General features: G+C 44.7%; 1 protein-coding gene and 1 long non-coding RNA gene across 3 annotated transcripts in view; one reads left to right on the forward strand and one right to left on the reverse strand.

The window, feature by feature from the left end:
• Positions 1 to 17379, reverse strand: part of LOC123279614 (uncharacterized) — a 41430-nt gene extending 24051 nt beyond the window's left edge. For both annotated transcript variants that reach the window (XR_011497742.1, XR_011497743.1), the window contains exon 1: positions 16443 to 17379. This is a non-coding gene — a long non-coding RNA (uncharacterized lncRNA). The remainder of the gene's footprint in view (positions 1 to 16442) is intronic.
• Positions 14658 to 17931, forward strand: TCF21 (transcription factor 21). The gene is made up of 2 exons (XM_014850563.3): positions 14658 to 15638; positions 17386 to 17931. The coding sequence occupies exons 1-2, from the start codon at positions 15189 to 15191 to the stop codon at positions 17473 to 17475; spliced, it is 540 nt and encodes a 179-aa protein (XP_014706049.1). The 5' UTR covers positions 14658 to 15188; the 3' UTR covers positions 17476 to 17931.
• Positions 17932 to 25842: the final 7911 nt, after the last annotated feature.

Genomic DNA, 25842 nt, shown 5'->3' on the forward strand with positions numbered 1-25842 from the left:
GGTTTTCAGAAGTGAAAAGAAAGTACTTGTCTTTTTGTTCCTCTTGAAAACACTTAGCATGTAGTTGTTAATATTAAGAAGTTCTGTCCTTTCATTGGGCTGTGTTTCCACACTATGACAAATACCTCGTCAAAAATTAAAATGCAAGGATATCGTTCACCAATTAAAAGGCACAAAATAGTAAGTTGTGTTATAATATAGATGAACTTCACAAACAGTATGCTAAGTGAAAGAAAGAAAATGCAAAAGACCAAATATTCTATGATTTATGTAATTTATAATTTATATAATACGTCTAGCAAAGGGACATTTATAGACACCGAAAGCAGTAAAATGATTGTCTGGGGCTGGGGCAGGAGTGAGAACTAACTGCCGATGAACAAGAGGGAAATTTTGGGAGGGATGGAAATGGTCTAAAGTTGGATTGTAGTGATGGACGCACAACTCTAAATTAACTAAAATCATGGAGTTTGTAAGGGTGAATTTTGTGGGGTGTAAATTATACTTCAATAAAGCTGCTAAAAATTGAAGTGCTGTCATAATGTCTCTAAAATACTAAATCTGATACTTTTTTGATAGTTTCGCTTAATTATTGCAATCTAGAAGTTGCTCGGGCTTTTGAAGAAGCAGCTTCAGTCTGCTAAATTTTAACGTTTACGTGGTTTGCTTAATGTGCCCATTTTAAAGTAAAACTGGAATGGGAGCCGTAGGGCAGCTTGAGAAGACGCTGCTCGTGAAGACGCTGCTGAGCAAGGAGGGGCTGCCAATACGACGTGGAAAGATTACCACCGCTCCACAGAGAAGTAGCAAAATCCTAAAACAGCAGCAGATTACCCAAGGGATCCTGTGTCACGAAGAGAAAGGATTACAGGAAACTGCCACTAACACTTTATTTTCCTTCCTGGAGCTCCGGGAGAGGCTTCAGTGACTCAGCGGGCAGGTCAGCAGCTACTCACACTATAGAGTTACCCACAGGCCTCACCGTAACTTATGCCTCGCCTGCTCTTTGTAAAGCCCTCTTCCCTTTTGTCAGAGGCATTTAAGATTTTTATTTCCACAAGTTTGCAACTCTCTGTTGAGTTTGGCTTGTGAGCTGGTAGCTGTTAATTGAAGTGGAACACCAAACAGGCCTTCAAAGGAAACCAACTATAAAAAGCCAGGAATAAAAGGATGGTTCGGCCAAGTCAATCCCACTCTTTTGGATACAATTCTAAATGAAACAGCATTTTTACCTCAATATGGACCAGACCTAAAGCTAAAATATGGAAAAGAAAGGTAAAATATTAAAAAATATTTTTAAAAAAGTTTTTTTTTGAGGAAGATTAGCCCTGAGCTAACTGCTGCCAATCCTCCTCTTTTTGCTGAGGAAGACTGGCCCTGAGCTAACATCTGTGCCCATCTTCCTCTACTTTATATGTGGGACGCCTAACACAGCATGGCTTTTGGCAAGCGGTGCCATGTCCACACCCGGGATCCGACCCAGTGAACCCTGGGCCACCGAAGCGAACGTGCGCACTTAACCGCTGTGCCACCAGGCCGGCCCATATTTTTTAAATTTATAATTATGTTTGTGGAGCAGAGAAGGAAGGCAATTGTTTAGATAATTTAAGTTCTTTCTCCAAATGCCACTTTTGTCAGTTATCTTTATATTTTAGGAGAAGAAAATTGGCATGGATTATCCTAATGGTGAAAATTCCTCTAATGGTTTTGCATATATAGTAAAAATGTAAGTGAAGTGTGGTTGTATGGAGTTTAACGTTCCAGAAACAAGCAGTCAAAAAAAGTCATTATCGCTCTCAACGCTTTCCCTATAGAGAAAATTGTAAGATGACAGAGCCTGCCATCTTACAAACAGCCACCAGCCTAGTCTGCACTGCATTTTTCTTTTATGTTACGAAGAAAAGAATCTTGCTCCAGATATTTGGTTTTTCTATGGCACTCTGATTACTAAAAAAAAGTAGACATCAGTCACATGATTTAAAAATTCATCAGAATCCTAGGATGTGAGAAAGAGTGTTTCATTCCTACATGCCATCTTTCATAGGTGAAGAATAAAAACATATCTACAGAGACTTTAAGATAATATTAATCTAACATAACTAGTTAACATAACTGGTTTCACATGGTATGTGTCAATGAGACTTCTAGCATTAAAGATGGAAATCTAATGCAATGCAAGTCATTTTTATGGCAGTGTTTTATTTTTAAAAAAGAGCACATCTGAACCAAGCACCACTAGTGATGATAGCGCGCTACAGAATTTCTCAGGAAGGTCACTTTTTAGCATTTCTCCCATAGACTCAGTGGATTTCTCTGCTGGTATAAGTTGCTGTTGAAGATCGAAGTCAGTTTTCACATCTCACCGAACACCCTGTAATAAAAAGAGAACTGAGCAAGAAGAGGGTGTACTTGCCATCCTACTCTATCTTCAACCCACCAAGGCCATGTGCTGAAATTATATTTTCTAGAAGAGTGCAAAGCATTAAAATATAAATCCAAAGAGGCCAGACAGCTCACTGTGTGACGGCCCGATGCTTTCTGTAGACCTCTGAAGGCATTCTGTAATTCTTGTGAACCTGTGATAGACACACAGACCCTTGTCCTGACGATACCTCTGCAAGGGAAGAACAGAAATACGCTTTTGGTTCCAAATTAAAGCTTTAGAATCAGTCCCAAAGTTCACGGAGACTAGAATGTGACCAAATCATTGCACTAAATAATAATTTTAACAGATTATCATAAGCGTCATAATTAAAGGTAAATGCCAGAATAAATAGGGGTCTCTTACTTTCAGAAGACCTTTAAATTAATGTTTGGCAAACTTTTATTGTAACAGTGGAATCCTTGATTCAAATGCACCTTTCTTTCATTTGTTACAGTGTAACTATTTGATTTGCTTATTTTCAATTTTACAATTAGTGGCTGTTTATAAAGAACAGATATTCATTCTCTTCTGAATTTGTATTTGTCAGAGTTAAAAAGAAAATGTTGAGTACTCCAAAGGTTTGCTACATCAAGACAAAGAAGAGTGAGCGGTCCCCCGCTGGCTGGGTGATGACCTGGTTGTGCGAGCAGAGGTGAAAACAAACCAGCGCTGCCGCAAGCAGAGCAGCCGCCTGGAGGGCAACCAGGTCTTCAGCCGCTCCAGCTGCCACCAAACGATCAAATCATATGGATCCTTGCCCAGAGTAAATTTTCATTGGTTGTATCATATTCATGTCATCCTTTAAATTAAAGAATTTTTTTAATCTAAAAAGGAGAGTATGTGTAGAAGTAATAACACAAATTGAAAGAGCCCAGAGAAATAAAAACACATCTGTTTAACCAGGAATCTCTTTCTTCCGCAATGAGAAAAATTATCATAAATTTACAAGAAAAGAAATACCACCTAATTTGCATAATTGATGTAATGTTTCTAAGGCTATCTATTTATTGTTTAGGAAGCCTACAAGGCTCCTGAGCCCTTGGATAAAAATCCACAAGGGATGGGGCAGGGCACCACATTCATTCTTAGATTATCCTGTATAAGATGTTGACTTCGGACACTTTTCAAAGAAAGGCAATTAACGGGGGAGCTAAGAATGCAAAATGATTGGAATCAAGTGGAGTTACTTGAAAAACTTGAAGGTAAAATCCTTAAGCCTTTCATACTTTTCGTGATGTAACAAGACACTATAATTTTTAAATTTCTCCTTAAAGGCAAAATGATGAACAATACATACAATAATTGGTTCAGTTTTTAGATGATTTGTTAAGACTTGATCTTTTGTAAGACATGAAATGTATATGAATACGAATATATGTATGAAAATTAAAATAAAAAATTATGTATTTGAGTAACACTGAAATAGAGGCTCCAAGATTCTATAACTTGTGTCCATTTAATGGGAAATCATATGTAAATATATTATTAGAGAGGCATGATTACTTTTCCTTCTGTTCAAAAAGTTTAAAATCTTTTATTTAACAGGGTCATTTTAAAAAGCATTCCTGTGTGTTTGGTTGGTTTGTTAATTGGTGGTTTTCCCCCTATCACCAGAAGTAAAGGTTGGCCCCATTTTCCACGTGTATAAATATCCAATGTAAGTCTAAATTTCTTCATGATGAAAACCAATGACTAAATATATTTCTTCACCTACTTGGATTCTCTCACTCCATGGAGACCCAACTTGAGACCCGTGCTCATGGTCATCTGTGGTGTAAATTACAAAGCAAAATGGAGACCTATGGGGGTTGAATAGTGTCCCTTCCAAATTCATGTCCACCCAGAGCCTCAGAATGTGACCTTGTCTGGATATGGGATCTTTGCCGATGTAATTAAGGCAAGGATCAAGATGAGATCATACTGGATTAGAGTGTGCCCTAAATCTAATGAGTGTGTGCTTATAAACGACAGGACAGGGCACAGAGAGAGACACAGAGAGAAGGGCCTGTGAAGATGAAGATGGAGATCGAAGTGATGCAGCCACAAGCCAAGGGACACCTGGGCCACCCGAAGCTGGAAGGGGCAGGAAGGAGACTTCCCTAGAGCCTTCAGAGGGGCTGTGAACACCTTGGTTTTGAACATCTGGCTTCCAAGACTGTGAGAGAATAAATTTCTGTAGTTTTAAGACCCCTAGTTATGGTCGTTTGTTGCAGCAGCCCTGGGAAACTAATGCAATCTTGTGCCTTCAGACCTTTACATTCATTCGTCAGTCACAGATACGAAAGACAAGTGTTGTTCAAGGTATTGGCCTTTCTTTTTTATAAGAATGAAATCAGAGGCCAGAATTCTAGGATGTGACCATTTTGGCTCTTGGCTAGAACAAGCTTTTTACTGAGATCTAATTTTAAAAGTTGGTAATGCAAAACCGGAGAACGGGCTACAGGTCACCTTCATTTCAACAGTTAATTTTCCTTCCTAAGAAACTCAAGCAATTATCTAGAATAGGCTCGCAGGCAAATAGAACAGAATAGAATAGAGCCAAACAGAATGGGCTCACGTAGGCAAAAGCAAAAATCATGTACTAATAGAGTTCCATCACTTTTTAAAATCACAAAAAATTCAAAAGAGATGTTAACCTAGCACCAATTTTAAAATAAGCAACTCAAAAAAAAAAAAAACAGTTGTATCTGCATTTTAATCTTTGTTGATAGCTCTTTTAAAAAGTGTGGTTACTTGCACAGTAAAGAAAGTTGTGATTTTTACCCCACGGTCAAATAAGCTTGGTGATATCAGTGATCTACTGGGAGGCTCTTGCAGAGCATGCGATATCTTTATTCCACTATGACCTGAACTTCATAAATTTAATTTGGGGGAAAAAAAGAATGATTGCTAATGAAACAAACAGTTAAATCACCAGACAGTGAAGGGAAAGACTAAAGTAGTTATAGCTTAAAGCTGAACAGATTTTTAATTTTGTGACTGAGACCATGAGCTGCTTTTCATCCAAAATAATAGAATTCTAGATTTTATTGAAATTGTTCCTCTCTCTCCCACACACACACATTTTTAAGGCTTAGTTTTTAGAGAAGGTGTTTCTTTGATGTTGTTGAAAGTCTTATAGTCTTCATAATCACACTCCTAGCCCAAAGTGAAAACGGAAAAAAAAATAGAAGGCTACTGTCAAAAAGCGCCCTAGAGATAGTAATCATAGCAACAACCACCATCACAACAACCGATATTTATAAGTGTTTACTCCAGGTTAAGCACTAAACTAGACCACTCCACAAATATCATCTCAGTTAATGCACCCCAAACACTAAGGAACCCATCCCTGCTGTCACCGTGTTAAACAGGACACCGAGACCCAGCGAAGTTAATGGACTAGTCCAAGTCCACACAACTAATCAGCTATATAAGCAAAAGTTAGACCCAGTCCCTTGGTTCACAGTCCAAGAGTGTTCTACTATGTCACCATAACTTCAGAGAAAAGCTTAAGAACAAAAACCATAATTCTATGAAGAACATTCATGTTTTATCATTTAATCGGCTATGAGTATCACATTTTTCATCCAATATTTAGTTCACCCTTCTGCCCAAATTCATTTGAGAAATGTTATACTCTACCCTTCCTGGGAAGATTATCTCATTGTGGTCAGTTTTGCAGTTGGGTTAAAAGAAAAAAGAGCTTACTTATCCATGTGAGAGGAAGTTTAATATCTGCCGAACATTCTCGCTGAAAATAATACTGGCTTTATCTAAAATATGTCAGAGTGACCAGTTAGAAAGACCCCAGTGCAGTCAATCAATGTTTGTTTTGTCTATAGAGTAACACCCCAAGAAATGTTTGGCAAATTTTATTGCTGAATTGGTCTAACCCATGTCTATTTCTGTGTGGGAGCTGAGTGAAATACTCCAATGCACTGGACGAAGAATTCCTAAATTCTTCTACTAATGGGTTCCTTAGAGTTGATTTAGAGTTTCTAACTAAAGAATGGTCTTCCTCTCTTTGGGAGGATTGCCCTCTGCGAATTTTAGGAATGAGTATCAGATGACCCTCCTCGTCATAGACCATGAATCTGGATTTAAAGCTCTTCACCCTAATGATTCCTCAAAAAAGAAACCAAGACAAACAGAGCCCAAGATTTGTTCTACTTGTTGTTGTCATTGTTATTGGTATAATGACATTGGTATACAGTACACTCTCCAATGACAGAAGAGTCCTAGGCATATCTCCTCTTAATCCTGAGTACATGGAAAGTTAGAAATAATAATAAATAAGAAAAACCATTCTCCAGTTATAATTTCTGAAGATAAATGCTATGGACTGATTTTGTCTTCCCCCAAATTCATATGCTGAAGCCCTAATCCCCAATGGGACTCCATTTGCAGATAAAACTTTTAGGAGGTAACTAAGGTTAAATGAGGTCACAAGAGTGGGGTTCAATGGGATTGGTGGACTTAGGAGAAAAAGAGATCTCCCCCCACCCCCACATACTCAGAGGGAAGGCCATGTGAGGACACGGTGAGAAGGTGGCCATCTGTAAGCCAGGAAGAGAGTCCTCACAGAAAGCAACTGTGCTGGTACCCTGATCTTGATTTCCAGCCTCCAAGACTGTAAGAAAATAAATGTCTGTTGTTCAAGCTACCCAGCCTATGATATTTTGCTGTGGCAGCACAAGCTGACCCAGACAGTAAACTACTATCAAATCTTGAAAATAAGTCAAAAAAATAAAAAATGGGGGGTGGGGGGAAGAAGCTTGCCACTCACTCCCAACCCTTTACACCTGTTGCATGATCAGAGCAATAGAAATTAAACAAGCAGCCTGGAGGGCTTTAGGGAGGGCCAATAGTTGCTAATATAAATAGCTTTAACAACCTGCACATTTTTACTGGTCCATCCTCAAAAACGGTAACTTCATAAAGCCACTTTACTGAGTGTTAAGTTAGTGACAACCTTAGTTGGAATGGCTCACACAGGTGCGTGTTCTCAGACATGTAGTCAGAGGTAGGTTGTTAAATATGTTTCAACTAATTCTGAGCTCCAAATGAGAACTGAAGCCTGGCTGGCCCAGTGGCATAGTGGTTAAGCTGACGGACTCAGCTTTGGCAGCCTAGGGTTTGAGGTTTTGGATCCCCAGGGGTAGACCTACATATCACTCAAGCCATGCTGTGGCAGCATCTCACATACAAAATAGAGGAAGATTGGCACAGATATTAGCTCAGTGACAATCTTCCTCAAGAAAAAGAGGAGGATTGGCAACTGATGTTAGCTTAGGGTCAATCTTCCTCACCAAAAAAAAGAAATGAAGCCCACTGGTATTTGATTTGAACTAAGTATAAACTTCATAGCAAACTTGTGATCTGCATATAAGTGATGAAGCTAGTTTATACACAAAGTGAATTTTCTTTTTTTTTTTTAATGCTAAATCTATACTTTCAAGTTTTTTTTTTTTTAAAGATTGGCACCTGGGCTAACAACTGTTGCCAATTTTTTTTTCTGCTTTATCTCCCCAAATCCCCCCGTACACAGCTGTATATCTTGGTTGCACATCCTTCTAGTTGTGGGATGTGGGACCCTGCCTCAACGTGGCCTGACGAGTGGTGCCACGTCCGCGCCCAGGATCCGAACCCTGGGCCGCCGCCGCAGAGCGCATGAACTTAACCACTAGGCCACGGAGCCAGCCCCTGAACTTTCTACCAAACAAAATATTCTACTCCGTACATGGCTAATTTTATCCTTTATGCTGCAAATACACTGGCAGAAACGGAATTGGCTATCCTTCTTTTTACTAAGGGATTCCTCAACTCTAAGTTTCAGCACAGCATATTTAGAGACAACATTTCCAAACTTTCCTGGCAGATAAAGAGGCCAATAGCACGGGAGTGGAAGTGATATGTATAACTTTTCAGGTCCCGTTATTTTAAGGAATCTGCTTGCCCTCAACCCTCTTCTCCCGTTCCTAAAAGCTGGTGAGGGCAGGCGGACTGCACTTCTGCACGTGAAGGCACCCCTACCCCGAGGATGGCAGAGCAACAAGACAGAAGGAACCCAGGTTTCTGCAAGTGTTTGTGCAGCAGACACCCATCAGCTGGACCACCTGCCCAGGTCTGCAGAGAACTAAGAGGGAGAAGCAGGCTTGGGGCTTGTCTGAGCCACTGTATTTTGGAGTTGTGTTCGTTAGTTGTGTTAGTGCGGTGTTGTGTTAGTACTCTAAACAATGTGCACCTCTTGCAGTTCACAGCGCACCTTCCACAGGCTGTGGTCTAGAACATCCATTCATTCTTCGCCAACTGTCTATTAAGTGAGTAGTGTACGTCAGCCCTGCTCTAGGCTCTGAGCGCACAGTGAGCAAAGCACTCGAAGAGCCTGCGCCCTGGAAGCTCTCGTTACAGTGAGGGTGGAGGAGGGCGAGCCAAGGGACGATAACAAAGTAAACACAATTAAACAAAATACTTTCAGAACATATTGGTAGTTTCAAGTGAGGGCTCTAGAGTCAGATTGTCTGCATTCAAATCTTGACCCTGCCATTTATCCACTGTAGTAACCTGTCCCCAAGCATGGCGCTCCCACTCTGAACCATACTTCCTGGTGTTCACGCGCTTGTCTAGGTCCCTCCCCTTGAATTGGGGCGGGCCCCATGACTGACTTTCGATCAGTGATGTTGCGTGACTCCCAAGGCTAAGTCCCAAGAAGACCTTCAGCTCCACCTGGGTCTCGTAGAATGGTCGCTCAGCAGGAGGCCAGCTCCCACGGAAGAGGCCCAACCACCTGAGACTGCCAGGAAGAGGAAGCCGCCTGGAGAGGCCATGTGAAGAAAGATGCCCCACCAGACCCGAGCTGTTCCAGCTATCCCAGCTGAGCCCCTGGGTGTGTGAATGAAGACAGCCTAACCAAGTCTTCAGGTGACTTCAGCTCCAGATGCCTTCTGGGTGCAACAAGATGAGAGACCCGAGTGAGAACCACCCGGCTGAGGGCAGTCCACCCACAGAACCAAGAGAAAAAATAATGTCACTAATGTAGGCTATTCCACAGCAGTAGACAACCGGATACAAACTTTGTGAATTAAACAAGGCTTTTAATCTCTCTGTGTCTCAGTTATCTCATCCGTAAGGTTCCTACCTCATTAGATTGTTAGAAGAACTAAAGGACTTAGTCCCCAAAGTGCCTGGTTTGTGGTAAACACTTACTATACGTTAGCTACTAGTATTTATTATTAACAAATAAAATAGGATTATGGGACAGAGGTATCTTTAAGTGGATGCTCAAGGAAGTTCTTATGTGGAAGGTAACACTTGAGCTTAGACCTGAAAAATAAAGAACCACCCATACAGAGAGAGAGCCAGAGAAGGCCATCCAAACAGGGAGAAGAGCAAGGACAAGGGTCCTGGGGTCAGCAATGATACAGTGTCTTTGAGAGACACAGCATGGCCAGAGTGGTTGGAGGGTGGTAAGCAGAGTAAAGAGGCATACAAGCCAGGATAAGGAATTCAGATTTTATATTAAACACAGCGGGAAGCTTGAGGGATTTTAAGCAGAGGAACGACTAAGACCACTCTGTTGGAAATGGATTTTAGAAGGGCAAGAATGTAAACAAAAAGATCCTGCAGGAGACTTCTGTAGTCATCTGAGTAAAAGATTTTGATGACTTGAACCAGAGTTTAGCAGAGGAGATGGAAAGAAGGGCTTCATCAAATGAGTGGCCCTTGGGCTGCCCATCAAGCCCCCATGGTGGAGATTAGATCTCAGTTTAACAAAGTCACTCTGGAACTTACCTTACTTAAACACCCTTGGACAGGTTCCAGCCGCTATCCCCCAGGATGGCTCAAATGTGTCATTTTATATAATTCGAGGTTCAATTGTTACAAATTCTTTTTACTAAATAGGGGATAACAGAGTATAAATTTTCTCACACATTCCCTACTATTCACATAGGAAAAACAACTCCAAGCAATCTGGCTTAGTGGAAGGAGTTTTACACGGCAAATCAGGACACAGGTTCAAGTGGGAATACTGTCACTGACAACCAGCGTGGACCTGTACAGAATTCTTGACCATTTAGAGACTCCTCGGTTCTCAGCCCCTTCCAATTCTGACAGTGTGTGACTTTGGGGCTCTATTCAAAATACTACATCACCGGGAAATATTTCATGTTCCCGAGGTCAGGATTCACACTCTCAGTACTTTCCTGCTGGTCCCAGGATCTAAACTCCACGACTCTTGGCTCCTCAAGGCTGAGAGCACCTGCCATGAGGACATATCCCAAGGAGATGATCACCAGAAGGATTCTGGTGCCATCTTCTCCCAGCCTGACAGCAAGGAGGCTGACAGCAGGATGGCCCGCATCTGTTTTATAGCCATCAGTAAACCATATTTAACATATAAGTGCTTTACAAGTATCTTTCATAGAATCCACAAGATTTATTCTTTTTAGGAAAATTTGGGGGGCTTTGCTCTCAGTCTTTACATTAAGATACAGAAAAGTCTTCACTCAAGCAAGTTTCTCTAAAACTTCATCGTTATGGGCAGAAAGTCTCTGGCACACATTTCTGATAAGATTTTCATTTCATACAGCAGCTCTTCCTTCAGTAGTGACAACAGAAAGGAGAGACTCTGTATAAAATGGGAGGATGGAGGCAAGGACTCTGACCTGGTGCCTGACTGGAGAGTTGCTCAGTTTTCCGCCACTTCTTTCCTAATATTGAGCAGGTCTAATAACATTATTCTCATATTGAAGACTTAAGAGGACATTAAACTGGGTTTGTAACGCTTTTGCCGCTCACCATCTGCCTGAGTTTCCTTCAGCCCTCTGGTCTGTGAGGTAAAAGCTGTCCTTCATGTGCACAGCCTTGGCTGCCTTCAAAGTTACATCACAAGCACGTGGGGTGGGAGATTGCCTCTTGGCTCGAAAGAACCATGATGAGTCTTTCTTTGGACTTAATTGTTGTTATTTGCCAGCTTTACATCTTAGAGTTCTGGCATCTGATCTACAATTCATTGAATTAAATGTGAGAAGTTGGGGGTTAGGTGAACATCAAGGGGCTGTCTGATTACTGGTCATAAGTGACACAGGTACAGAGACCAGCAACACCCACATCGCCAGTCTCACTGACTGGTGCTATCGTCACTGCGGCTGCCAAAACGCAACAGGCCAGCGCCATTACAGTTTGGAACAAGAAAGGGGAGACGATGCTTGCTTTACAAAATAAGTTAAAATGTAGTAAAATAGAGTCAGGTTTCAATGGGCTTATGAGCAGAAGATGGAAAGCAATCAACCACCAACAAATGGTACAGTGACAATGTCAAATGGAGAAAGAGGCACCGATTTGCATAGAAGGTCACATTGTTGAAGAGGTGGTAGCTGCCATCAAACAAAGACAATAACACACCTGCAGGGGCTAATTAGGAGCGAAGGAAAAAAGAGAGAATTGGCTGTTTCACCAAGTTGCCAGCCTGTGTGCCTTCTGCCAAATAGTGGGGGGTACAGACAAGGATTAAAACTTGGATTGAAAGGCGTATTTTTATGTTTATGGGAAAGAGAATGTGATGGCATATGAAGTCAGTTCAAAAGAAGCCTGTGATGTTTTCCTTCTCATAAAAAAGGAAGCAAATTATTCCATCCAAGTGCAGTTGAATCAAATTTGAACTTCCTGAAAATTTATCAGTTGATAAACCAGGATTTAAGTTCAAGGACACATTCCACGCCTAATCTTCATTTTACAACTTTTGGAGATAAATTTTCCTTAGCACTGAAATCTTTCAAAGATAGCCTTTCTTGCAAAACAAATTGGTAGAAGTGTGCGGCAAATTGACCAGATGTCTCTGGGGCACAAACTCTCTCTTAAAAGTAAGGTAAGAACTTTTAGTAACTAAGTCATGCTTTCAAACCACCAGTTTTCATTTAGTTCTTCAAAACAGTAATGTTTAAACTACTTCTCTTGTTATCGAAAGAGTTAACACAGCTTCTCAAAAATGCTTCTTTTCTCAGAGAATACAGTTTATATTTTGGGAGAATTTGGCACAGTCTAAGTTACAGCTTCACTGATTTTTCGGTGGAATCCGACAGTAAGTCACTTCCCCACCCATGTGTACCTAGCATTTATGAGCAGGGAGAGACACAAAAGGTCAAGAGAAAAACAGTATGATTATACTAATCTACTTTCTTCAAGACTTCACATCCAGATACCTGAATAACAGCCTTCTTCATATCTTGCTCCCAAACAGGTAGCTTCTCTCACCTTGTAGAGTTTTTATGAAGACCCCAAAGTTCGTTATCAACCTACCAGCCCTTCCCAGCCTAAATGTATCACTGCAGGATAAGTGGACTGAATTCTGGCTTATCTGAAATAAAGTAATTTCTAGGCACAAAAACTAGTTTTGCTCCCTTCCAGAAATTGCTATTTTTAAGTTTTCAGACCTTGAAAAAGTAGACAGATGGCAGAAATCTATTCAGTGGTACATATTACTATGATTGTTACTGTCCCCAAACAGCCTGAGCAGCCCACCAACTAAGGTGTAGCAGAGAGCCAGACCCAACCTCCCCTCAAAAAGGGTGGCTCCAAGAAGCAAAATCTTTACAGCTTAATGGCCTGGTATGTGGTAAGGCCATAGCTCTGATTCTTAATTATTATCTCATTGCAGAGCCCAAATAAATAAGTTATTTGTAGTTATCTGGCAGATATCTCAGTAGACACACACACACACACACACATACACACACACGTTTCACAAAGTATTGGCCAATGCCATTTTCACATAGCTCTTTTAGTCTAAAAATAACTTTAACTTTCATGTCTTACCAAGACTGAGAAAAGGGAGGGCAAATCACAGAAATCCAGTTTGGGAATCACTGGGGAAACGTTTAACAGGCCTGCTGGGTGTTCTCTTAACGCTGTCTCAGATCTCAGATTAAATTATTATACTTTCTGTGTTGTAGTACTGGGTCATTTGTGCACAAGGACAAAGGCAACTTCAACTTGATATTTCTGTCATCCCTGCTGTGGGAAGAGTCCTTTTCCTGGTTTATAACATCAATCACTCTCGCAATAAATCTTGGTGGTGGATATGGTCATTTAAACCTCCACCTGCGCAAACAACAGAAATGAAGGAGCTCATAAATCTCTGCACTGGTGAGTAACAAATTTTGGATCCTGGGCAAAGATATTATGGTGGGGGGCGTCTCACTAATTCATTAATAAAGACTGATTTGCTGACAATCTGTTTAGTTTACAGCATAGGAGAAAGCAAACAGGACCCTGCTAACAAAACAAAACGTTGGAGGTTAGCGAATTCCCAGCTGAGCCAGGATTAGAGATATGATATCTTAATGTAGGAGAGGGGTGCAGACGCCGAGCCAGAAGCTGAGAAGCCGCTCTTACACTTTGCTTCAGCCCCTCGTGTTCACTGCCTAACTGCAAGGAAAAACAACCTGGAGAAGAAAGAGTAAGAAAGATTCATGCACTCAGTCTCTCCAATTTCATGGCATCAATTCCGTCAACCCCTGGGTCTCTGGTTCTCTTTGCTCTTCCACTCACTCCCCAGATTTTCATATTCTCCAGGAAACATGGTCCAGGCTGGGCTTAGGGATGCAAAGGAACGTTCCCCAAAGGGATAATCCTGATCAGTGCTCTGTAATGTCAGCTTGGCCTGTGCAACCCTTGTAGCACAGGGGATGTAAGTAGAAGGCCAAGGAAGCCCCAGGCAAGGTGAAGTCTGAGAGCAACTCAGGTTCTTAAGATAATAATAGGTGCATTTCTAGAAAGAAAGTTAGGAGAAAGTTTTAAATTCATTAAGAAAAGATTATCAACTAAGGAAATACTTTCCACACACACCTGTGACTCTCTCATTCCCCCCACTCGCACTAAACTGTGTGGGTGCGTGTGGTGTGCAATGGTCAAGCATGTCTGTGTACATGCAGGCTGTTCCTTGATATCTTTAAAGTGACCAGATGCAGACGGGTGTTTTGGTACTTTCTCTGCCATCAGCCTAAAGATGCATAAGCACTAGTTTTCTTAACTGACCCCAGTTAAGGCGTGAGGATGTCTTGGTAAAGCCATAGAGTCTTTCACGGTGCTGGCAGGCACAGTAGATCCCTGCCTGGACTTTAATTGGTGTTTTCTGGGGAGGGTGGGGAGCCAGGGAGAGGCTTGTGAGATTTGTGGGTGGAAGGCCCAGAAAGAGCAAAGAATCCGGTCGTTTTCCTAAAGTTCTCAGCAACGCCCAGCTATGATCTCTTAAGAGGGAAAGTAGGCTGTAGAAGATGGGCCGGCAGAGGGGCTGGGGCCTTGCCCAAGCAGAAGAAGGTGACGGGTCTCCACATGTTGCCGATGAGTTGATTTACATTATAAGTTGGAAATCAGGGTCTGTGCGTGAGTTTCCCTCCGCTGTGAAAGGGGTCTAAGAGTGCTGCTGGGGCCCGGCAGGCCCCTCCCCTGGGCTGCAAGGATCCGCCTCTCTATTCCCCAGATAAATTCCTAGTGTCCACCGAATTCCTCAGCGCTCTCTCACACTCCTCTACGGCCACGACTCCGGGGGTGGGGAAACAGAGCGCCGGGTTCCTTCCCTCCCGCAGACGCCCTCGCGGTTCCTTCTCACAACGCTGCGAAGGGGAAGGCGTGTGCGACCCAACCAGACCCCCGGCTTCAGCTCCCAACGCGAGGTGGCTGCTCCACACTCCACACTTGGGGGCCCATTGGCGTTGGGGTCTCTCTCTCTCTTCTCTTTCTCCTCCCCCCCTTTCCTCTCTCTCTCATCCTCTCCCCCAAAATGTCCACCGGCTCCCTCAGCGACGTGGAGGACCTTCAAGAGGTGGAGATGCTGGACTGCGACGGGCTGAAAATGGACTCGAACAAGGAGTTTGTGACCTCCAACGAGAGCACCGAGGAGAGCTCCAACTGCGAGACCGGGTCTCCGCAGAAGGGCCGCGGCGGCCTGGGCAAGAGGAGGAAGGCGCCCACCAAGAAGAGCCCCTTGAGCGGGGTCAGCCAGGAGGGCAAGCAGGTCCAGCGCAACGCGGCCAACGCGCGCGAGCGGGCGCGGATGCGGGTGCTGAGCAAGGCTTTCTCCAGGCTCAAGACCACCCTGCCCTGGGTGCCCCCGGACACCAAGCTCTCCAAGCTGGACACGCTCAGGCTGGCGTCTAGCTACATCGCCCACTTGAGGCAGATCCTGGCTAACGACAAGTATGAGAACGGGTACATTCACCCGGTCAACCTGGTAAGCTCCCCCGCGCGGCCCCTGCCCACCCCGCGCCCCGGGTCCCGCCCGCCCGGTGCCAGTGTGCGCGCCGGCCCCGGGACCCACGCGTCTCGGCCACCGCCAGCCAGCGCCTCCGGGGACCTTCGCAGGAGATCCCCACACGGCCCCCACTCTCGGCCCTGCAGGCCCAGAGCAGGGTGATTTATTCGAGTGTTTGACGTGGCAGCCCAATTAGGAGTTTCCAAGTGCATCGAGCGGGCCAAGAGGAGGGTCCGCGCACCGCGCCATCAGGGCCGGCGTGGAGGGGCTGGTGCTGACAGGGAGCACTGACAAGATGCTGCGCGCCCAGAAGGCATTTTATTAATCCCTTTATTCCTCTCTTAGGTGAAGAGTAGAAAATAAATTTCCCTTCTAAATCTTACGAATAAGAACACCCAACTCTGTTTCTTCCCAAAGTGTATTTAGGACCATTGGATATGGACACATTCATGCTCCTGATAACAGTCATGTATGTCTCCAACTACTGCTCTTCTCCTATAGGTGGATCAATATTTTTAAACCCCAGAAGTTCCAGCAAATGTCAGCATACTCAGTAAATTCTCACTAGTATTAGTGTAATAAATTATATTAAAATAGATCACTCTCATCCAAGATTTAACATGTTACTTTTTGTCTTAAGAAGTAATGCTCACTGAGTCTATATTTTCTCAAATGTGCTGTACTGTTTAAGGAATATATTCTAATTCCTTTTTATTTGATTAATTTCATTTAATACATTTTAAAACTTCCAGACTCCAAAGAAAAACAACAAGGACAACTTACTAGCACCTCTGTTTATGTATGATAAGAAGGAGAGGTTTTCCTCTTAAAAGTCGTCTTATCGCCCAACACTAGTGAGAGGTCTGAAGATCTGAACTGTCTTCTCACTGAGTTAGTTTCAGGAACTGGGGAGAGAGAATGCAAAACCACATTTTGCCCTGAAAAAATATTTCTCCCTCCAATTAAAAGTTTATTTTTCGAATGAGATAAGTAAATAGCGTTTTAAAATCTGGAACTAAAATGAAAATAGTGCCTTCATTTACAATTGCTGCTGCCTTCATCTTTGAGTAAGAAACTTAAGTGAGCTCACAGAGATGGGAAGAGAAATCTGTGGTTGCTCAGTCCAGTAGGAAGATGCTCCTAAATAAAATGTGCCTGTATATTCTTTTATTAGCAGTATTTTTGTTTTCTTAAGAGCCAGTCGTTAATTTAGAAAATGTGGTCCAGGCTCGTGTTTGTGATGGAGGAAATGAAAGTTGGCGGTAGGGAAATCGATGAGGATGAAAGCCAGAGGGCCGGGAAACCTGAGCACGGCCTCGGAATAGGGGCCAGGGGAACGCTTCGCCTCGAACCTGGTGCCCAGCAGGCGCGAGGTCCATCTGGGCTTCCCTGGTCCTGCTCACAGTGACATCTGCCTCCCGGCTGTGCCACAGCACGAGCCACTTTGGGCTTCCCAAAGGCCTCCTCTCTTGCGTTTCACTTCGAACCCAGTATGAGCCCCCCTCTTTGCTGTACCACCCCGAGGAGCTGTGATTTGGCGCCAACGCTGCTGTTTGCTTTATCCAGCCACGGGGCGCGCCAGCACGCCGAGGAAATTGCAGAGATAACGGGTCTCTGCGCCTCACTGCCTGCCCCCACTGCGCCCTCTCCTTCCGTCTCAGGCTCCCAGCCCATCCCACCCCTCCTCCGCGGCCGCTTACCTCCTCCACCCTCTTCTCTCCTGCAGACGTGGCCCTTTATGGTGGCCGGGAAACCCGAGAACGACCTGAAAGAAGTGGTGACCGCGAGCCGCTTATGCGGAACCACGGCGTCCTGACCTTGGAGGTGCGAGTCTGGGAAAGGCGCGCTCCCGGGGGGAGCGGGCCTCGGGAGGGCGAGCGCTGCCCTCCCTGCTCTCTGTCTCTGCTTCTCCCTCGCAACGCTCCTCTCCCTGTCCCACCCCGCGAGAACACTTTACTGCGACGAGGAGATTCGTTTCCAAACCAGAGGAGATCAACTGTCCTTACAGATTCCCACCTATTTAACTTTATTAACTTCTACCGTGAATGACTCTGCGAGCCTTGCTGGTCCAAGTGCAATATGTAATTATAAATATATAAATAGATAATAAGAGCCTATCAATGTGTATCTTTTGTACAATATGTTGTAAAATGTAGGTCATAGAATAGCTGACTTTGACAGTCACATTTATAAAGTAATTCACTTAAAGATATATTTTTTTCAAACAAGTTTTGCTACTTTCGAAAATAAATCTTTCTTTATATTACTAAAAGCCCCGACATTGGTGTGATTTTTAAAAAATTTATTTGGAATAGAAAAGTGGGGAACTATGGGGAAGTTTGATAATAAAAGTGGTTCTTCTGAACCCCAATCTAAACTTCTAGAGATAGAAAAGGATTCAGTGCGATTTTCATGTGAGGGTGCAGATCATATTTTGGGCTGAAACCTCCAAAAGAAACTCTAGTCTCTCAGATTCACAGGTCACTTTTAAGACAGAAATAAGGTGACTGTGAACAAAGAAAGGGCAGGATCAAAGTTATCAACAGTTACACAGTTCAAGGGAAAAACACACCAGAAACGAAAAATCCGATTTTCATGTATTGCACAGTATAATTGCTGACACGAGCAGGAAGGTCAACTCCATGTTTTAGAATTTTCTAGGCGCGGACCTGAACCCAAACAACGCAAAATTGCAAATCAGTGAAGAAATGCTGGGAGCTGTAAAAATGTAAATTCCATAACCTTTAGGATGCGTTTTACCATTTTCCAAGTGCTGCGACATGCATCACACATTTCTTATCAGTAATTAATGAATTACTTCTAACACCGCGCACGCCTGCTTTTCAGCGACCGTCAGCCAGTGAGCCCAGCTCCCCGCCACGACTTCCGGCGGACTGGGTTTTAATTTAAACATCTTCCAGGCTACGGAACAACTCGTTGGGGAAGATTAAGTTGAGATAAACAGAGAGACGAGGCCGAGGAGCCTGGGACCGGGTTCCCTCGCTGCCCCAGCGCAGCCCGCGGCGGCCGATGCGCCAGATGCCACCGCGGCTGTTTAATGTTCGGGGTTATGACCGCAGTGTTTACAAGACGTCTTCTGTTATTTATACTGTTATTCCTCGCAGAGGGCCTTGAAACTTCCGCTTCTTTTGCTCTTGCTTTCGACTTTTTTTTTTCTTTTTCTCGGCTCAGTTTGGTACCTGGAGTAAGAGCTTCCCCGCTCCCCCTCCCGCGCTTACCTCCGACCAGAACGCGGCTTAGCGGGTGGAGCCCTCCGCCTGGCTGTCAGGGAAGGAGCCGGCGGTGCTAGCCCCGAGGAGGCAACCACTGTGGCCCCGGGGATGTTCTCTGCCAGTGATAGTCACCAGGGTACTAAGCGCGATTCTCCACTCTCCAAGGGCTGGGAACGTCGGTGACTCCTCATCCACGTGCCCCTCATTCGCACTTAAGTCGTGGAACTTCTTAAGGTATTAGTCTACACCCCCACCCCCCACCCCACATTTGACCTTCAAGAGCGCATTTCAAGCTCTGGCCACCTCCACTTTCCCCAAATTCGCGTGTTCGTTCCGTCTACTGGAGGAACGGGGCCCTCGCCTCCCCCATGCTGAGTTCAAGCCGGGGATGAATCCCAGCGCCACTCAGTCGTCTGCATTTCAAGCTAAGCAAGTTTTCGAGCTCCCACTCAAGTTTTTACAGACCAAATGCTCAGAACTCTGAGCACTCGACGCAGGAGGCCCCGTAGAGAAAAAAACTTCTGCTTGCTCATTCTGATGACCCTAAACTGCAAAAGGATTTTTTAAAAGTCCTCACACCTCCTACTTAAAATTTGAAGCCTTTGCTTAAATTAAGCATGAGGCTATGAATACGGTTCGTGTGGCTTTAAGCCCTAGTTCCACGCCTAGCTTTTTCCTGAAAGGGCCTGGATCCTCAGTTTTCTCATCTTCGAAAATGGGGATAAATGTGATAATGATAATATAATACTCATAACTCGTGCTTTTCCTCTTTCGCCTCTCAAAGCTTTAGTGGGGCTCAACTGAGATGGTATTTGCGCACTTTGTAAAGGAAAAGATCCGTGCAAAGATCGGTTACTTTTACTAAGTGGCGGCTGGTGAGCCGCCTAGACCCAAACGGGAAGAGTCTATGCAGGAAGCTCAAAAGGGTATATATTTGTAAGGTACAGGTGATGGCCTTTTCATTGCACGAAGCAAAACACCTCTCTTCCATAAGGCAATGTTGAACATTACAATTTCTCTCTCTCTTTTTCTCACCTTTACACCTCCCCAATGTTCTCCAAATTCGTCCAGAGCTTTCTGCCAACATGCCTATTTTCTGGAAATCTAGAATCCAGAAACATTCAGAGAGCAAAGACAGGGCCTGGGACCAGCACCGTGAAGGGCTATGCTGGTATCAGGGTGTCTGGAAGCCCCGCCCACCGGGGCCTCAGCCTGGGGCCTCCACATGCTGCACCCCAAGGTTGTTCACAGACAGCACTGAATAACTGGGTTGTGGCTACCTCCAGCCCCAGGAAAGTGACAGCATGACTGCCCCCACTCCTCCACATGCACATCCACAGTCTAAACATCTCGCCTTCCCCCTGGGCCCTTCTCCTACTCCAGATCAGGACCCCGTGCCCGCCAGGTCCACTGCCCTGTGTCTGCTGCTCTCCCCCGGTCTGCCCCAGCAGGGCGCCACCACCAGCTTGCCAGGTCCTTGGTGTGTCTCGATTTGAATAGGAGGCTAGTGGCTCAGAAGGACTGGAGGACCCCCTTTGCCACAAGCCAGATAGGGGTGAGGGGTGGGGAGTGTCCTGTCTGTGACCTCTTGGTTATGAAAACTGTCTTAGAAAATGTTTCAGAAAGAACCAGGGGAAAAAAAAGAAGAATCGGGAGAACAACGGAAGCAGGTCATAGAAACCTGGAAAGAGAATGAAGTGTTGCAAATAAGCGTGTCTGCGAGTTCTCAGGAGGAGCAGATGGATCTTGAAACTGGACTGTAGCTGGGAACGTCTCTCTCTCTCTCTCTCTTTCTCTCTCTCTCTCACCCACTCTCTCTCTCTCACTGATTGCTTGTATGATTTTCAAGCAATTCATTGTGTTTCTAGCAGGTTTTCCCACTATCAAACCTGAGACACTTTCTAAACAGAGCAGTGGTAAACCGAGTCTGGTAGCCGCTGGTTATATGCAGCAATAAGTAGGAAACACTGCCCAAGGCGACTTTTGAGCTGGTGGTTCATCAGTGTGTATCAGAATCACCTGGAAGGCTTGTGGGCTCCACCCACCCGAGTTCCAGATTCAAAAGGTCTTGAGTGGGAACCCGGAATTTGCCTTTCTAACAAGTTCTCGAGCAATGCTGACTCGGCTGGTGTGGTCCAGGGACCACACTTTTGAGAATCGCTGTTTTGGGATGTCTCATTAGAGAAACAAAAGAAGTTAATGCAGAGGGAAAGAAAATACTTGATTTTTTTTTTTTTAAGAGGCTGCATGTTCTGGCCTCCGGTTTCATCCACTTTTCTGTTCACTCCACGCGGCATGCAGTGTATTCTTAATGCTTAAATACCAGTCCTGGACGTCAAACCACTGTCCTCAGAAAACAAGAGATTTGGGTGACCCTGGTGTACGCACGCTTCTGCCCTCAGACAGACTTCATCAGGTAATGAGTTAAAGATCTGGGGGGATTAGAGCCCAGCTGCTGTTGGCTCTCTTGCGACCCCTAAGTGGTAGAAAGATCTGGGCGTCCGGGACTGGCGCCCCCTGCGGCTCCTCGTTGCGCAGAGGGTCCCCCGGTCCAGGCCAGGCCAGCGAAGGTTCCGCGCTGGTCTGGGGCCCGGTGCATCGGGCTCCTAGGCAGTCGGCCTCCTAGGCAGTCGGCCTGGGGCTGGGGGGCAGCGGCGAGGGGTGGTCGCCGGGTGAGGCCCGCGGGAGGGGAGGCCCGAGCCGAGAGGCCGGGTGGGAACGTCCCCTCCGCGGCTTTTCTGCTTTTCCAGCCCCGAGAGGAGTTTAGGGGAGGAGGATGGAGGCTCCGAGTTCTGAGCCCAGTCTACACAGCCTCCCGGGGATCCTAGTACTCTGGTACTTCCGACACCGCCGGGAGCGGGGGCCGCTGCCCACCGGCCCTGCGTGGACGCGCCGCCAGCCGAAGGTTCCAGGGTTAGGACCCCGCGCGGCCCGGGAGGGGGGTTGCCGGCCCCGCGCGGTTGGCGAGCCCAACTTCCTTTCCTAGCTTTGCATCCTCCTCTCTCACTGCTGGCTCTGCCCCTGGAAACGCGCGGTGCCAGCGGCGTCCTGGAGGGCCCTCTGGCTTCCTCCAGGAGTCTTGGCTCGACGCGCCTTTGATCTTTAGATCTGGCCGCCTCCGCCGGTCCACCCTCCGGCCTGCTCACGGAAGGATTAACCACTCCCAGGACCCGGCTTCAAGATCCCCTCCCAGGGCAGAGGGAGGAGAAAGGGGTGGGCAGGGCTGAGGGAGCACCGTTTAGAATGTCTCCCGGTTGAGACCAGACTCCTAGAGAGACTCGTCACTTCATCCTTTGCACCCAGAGTATGCCTGGCACCTCCATGAAGGCCGGATCACGAGTGAATCATTAACCCTCTGCGGCTGCGGGGAAGAAAATGGATACGACGGAGGGCGTCGGAGCAAAGAAATTGACAGTGGGGCTGTTGCCAGAGTTTCAGTTGAAACTGAACCTCCTACGTTGAAGTTCAGGCGCATACTCGAGGAAAGAATAAAGCAAGCTGACTTGCCAGAAGTAGATGGCATCAGCTGGGGCGGGGTGCGGGGGGGGGGGGGGGGGGGGGATGTTTGACCTGCCACCCCTGACGCTCAGATGAAACAGAAGAAGACATTATCAGTTTTGAATTTATATGGCCCTTAGGTAGGAATCATCAACTTAAAAGGTGCTTTGAATAGTGGAAATAATTGGAGACACTTTATAAGAATAAAATGTTCACAAGACCTTATTTTAAGATTAATCCAGTTGGTGGTGGGGAGATAATTTGTTGCCTTTAGCAGGCGCAGGTTAGATCTACTACTGGTGGATGGTAGAGTGGAAAGAGCTTTTGACTGAGTCCTTGAACAAGATACTCCACTGTTCAGGACCTTGCTTCTTCCATCTGTAAAACGGGTATAGCAATGACCGTTTTGGTAAGCTAATGTAAGTGGGAATGTCTGATACATGATAGGCATTAATTAATTTTGGTTGTCTTTCCCCCTTCTCCCCTTCTTCTGGTCATTATGTCACAAAGTGCCTGAAAGAATGATGTGCATTTCCCCTCAATAGTTATCTAGCCAATAGTAAGCAGTTATTAAATTCTTGTGATAATGCAATCGCTTCAAGTCATCTTGAGTATGATTAAAACCGGTTATCATTAGGTCTCTTCTTTCTTTAGTGAGACCTCACGGCTTTGTCCGCAGTGGACCCTGTTCCTAATTCTGTATTTCAGCCCTTATCATCTGATCAATAACAGGTGTTATTTTCTATGATTTCTTTGTGTGTTTACTTAGTTTGTATCTATCTTCGCTGGCTCCACCAGGGTGGGGCAGGTGTCTGGCCATTTCACCTAGGTTTCCTCAGCCCCTAGCACAGTGACAGGAGCATGGTAAGTCCTTGAAGACTTCATAAGAAGCTCCTCAGAGATGCCTGTGTCTTCTAGGTAAGTTCATGTCGCATTGCCAGGACCACAGGTTTGCTCAAATATATTGTCTAATTTTAATTTTAGAATTTGGTAAGAGACGCTTATTCCATAATAAAAATAAATGTATAATGAAAAAATCACCATCAGTGCTGTTGAAGGGAAATTAACCTGAAACATTGGTCCTCACCACACATGGATTCTTTCCTTAGCACTAAAGCCCAAGAAAGGGCCCATATACAGTGCTGTGTCTTTCACAACAATGTTCGTCTCCCTTGAGCGTTCTTACCGTCACTGGGGACCAGTCATCTCTAAACTTCTCTGTTTGGTTCCTGGGCTCGTTCACTAATGCCCCTGATCTAGAATTCTTTTTCTTCCTTTGCACTTTATATGCATAACACCATCTTCTGCTGCCCAGAATCTCTGACTTTCAGGCACCCATCACCCACTCAATAGCTCCTTCCTCCACCATTTTTTTTTTCTTAACAAGCATTTTTTTCTCTCCCCCCACTAAGGACTGAAAAAAAAAATCCAAGTCATCTCTAAACCCAGGGGAATTTTTCAAACCAGCAGGGGTCATTTGGTTACAAGGAACAAAAATCCCTTCGAACTGGCTCAAATAAAAAGGGGAATGAGGCATTGTAAAGATAGGCCAAGGAATCTGGCTGACATCTCCAGGCAGAAAATAAACACTGGGAAAATGTATTGGGAAACTGAAAGTCAGGAATGAAACTCCCTCTCTCTCTCTCTCTCCCTCTCTCTCTCTCTGGGGCTCTCGGGGCCCATAGCTCTTCTTTCTCTGCCCATCTTTTGCATTTCCTCCTCTGCAATGTGATTTTCTGTGCTGGCTCACTTTCCACTCCTCCTGAACTTTCTGTTTCTTACGGGGTTGCTTCGTTAGGTTGGCGACTATGGCCTCAGTTCTACAAGAACCAACTGCAGCCTCCACTATCCAAATTTCAGTCTCAGCATCTCTTAATTTGAATTCTCAAGATCAGTACTACTATAGACATGTTCTAAGGGGCTCTGATTAAATTCTTCAGGTCAGTCGCATGCATCTTGTCCCCTTAGCTGTGGTTAGCTGGGGACGGGTGAACAGGTTGGCTGCTCGTGGGGGCAGTTTTTTTGAGATGGAGGCTCTGGGTGAGACAAGAATCCTAAATCTGTTTGCAAAGGATGTCATCTAATGTGATCAGGGCTGGGGTGTCTGCATATGGGCCGCCTAGTGTTATTCTGCTGCACCAATGGTGAGCAACATGTGTTTGGGGAAAGGTTATGTTCACAGGTCTTGTTGTGTCTATGATGCGGGTATGGGGTAGGGATAATAACAGCCAGAAAACGTACTCATATAACCTAAAATGATCTACTTCATGGAATAGAAACATTTCATTGAGAAGATCACCACCACTTTTTAGCCAATAAAATATTATCATTGGGCATATTTAGAAGTAATGCTAACTTGCATAGATTCAGCCTTCTTAATTTTCTTCATCCATTTGCATTACACAGAGCACATTCATATGCACTCTCATATTTCATCTTCAAAACAACCCTGACCAGGAGGTATTATCATCTCCATTTTTCATATAGGGCAACTGAAACTCAGAGAAGAGAAGTAAATCACCAAAAATTATATAGTGGATAAGTGACAGAAAGCTCAGTACAGAATTATTGTATCTCATTGAAACTGAAATTGGTTCCTCCTGCCTTGAACATAAGAGAGTCCTCAAGATAAAAGAAATTAAGGACAGTTATAACCCTAAAATAGAAAGAAAGACTTCCAATAAAAACATGTCATAATGATTTTTACAGTTAGAATTTTTTTTTCTTGGTGAGGAAGATTGACCCTGAGCTAACATCTGTTGCCAATCTTCCTCTTTTCTTTCCTCCCCAAAGCCCCAGGACCTGATTGTATATCCTAGTTGTAAGTCATTCTAGTTCTTGTATGTGGGATGCTGCCGCAGCATGGCTTGCTGAGAGGTTCATAGGTCTGGGCCCAGGATCCGAACCGGCCAACCACAGGCCACAGAAGCAGAGCACGCAAGCCTAACCACTCTGTTACAGAGCCGGCCCCTACAGTTAGAATTTTTATTCTATACTTATTAAACATCTCTTTTAGACTCATTTATAAGTATACGTTTTTATACTCTTATCACCATTAAGGACACATAAAAGGATATTATAAGCAAAATAAGTTAGTTAAATATTCCAAAGACTGTTTCATATTCAGAGTCTAAATTATTTAGAACTATTTATTCACTCTGTCATTAAAATCTGGTGATTTTCCGCCTATTATGTATCCGTTAGTTTGTGTCACATAATAAACTACCTCAGAACCTGGTGGCTTAAAACAAAAAGCATTTGTTATTGCTCACAAGTCAGTTGTGCGGTTCTGATCTGGGCGGAGCTCTGCTGTTCTCTCTGGACTTGCTCATATGTATGTGGTTGGATGGCAATTTGTCTGAGGGCTAACCAGTCAATGATAGCCTCACTCACATGTGGGTGGCTGGCTAGCTGTTGGCTGGGGTAATGAGAGTGAATGAGCCGCATGTCTC

The sequence above is a fragment of the Equus asinus genome, chromosome 24 (assembly GCF_041296235.1).
Source record: "Equus asinus isolate D_3611 breed Donkey chromosome 24, EquAss-T2T_v2, whole genome shotgun sequence".
Classification (NCBI taxonomy): domain Eukaryota; kingdom Metazoa; phylum Chordata; class Mammalia; order Perissodactyla; family Equidae; genus Equus; species Equus asinus.

What these genes read in the sequence shown, in the direction of transcription:
- TCF21 (XM_014850563.3), top strand. Translation starts at nt 15,189, where the DNA reads ATGTCCACCGGCTCCCTCAGCGACGTGGAGGACCTTCAAGAGGTGGAG. An exon ending in ACATTCACCCGGTCAACCTG is followed by an intron (nt 15,639 to 17,385) that starts GTAAGCTCCCCC and finishes TCTCTCCTGCAG; the next exon opens with ACGTGGCCCTTTATGGTGGC.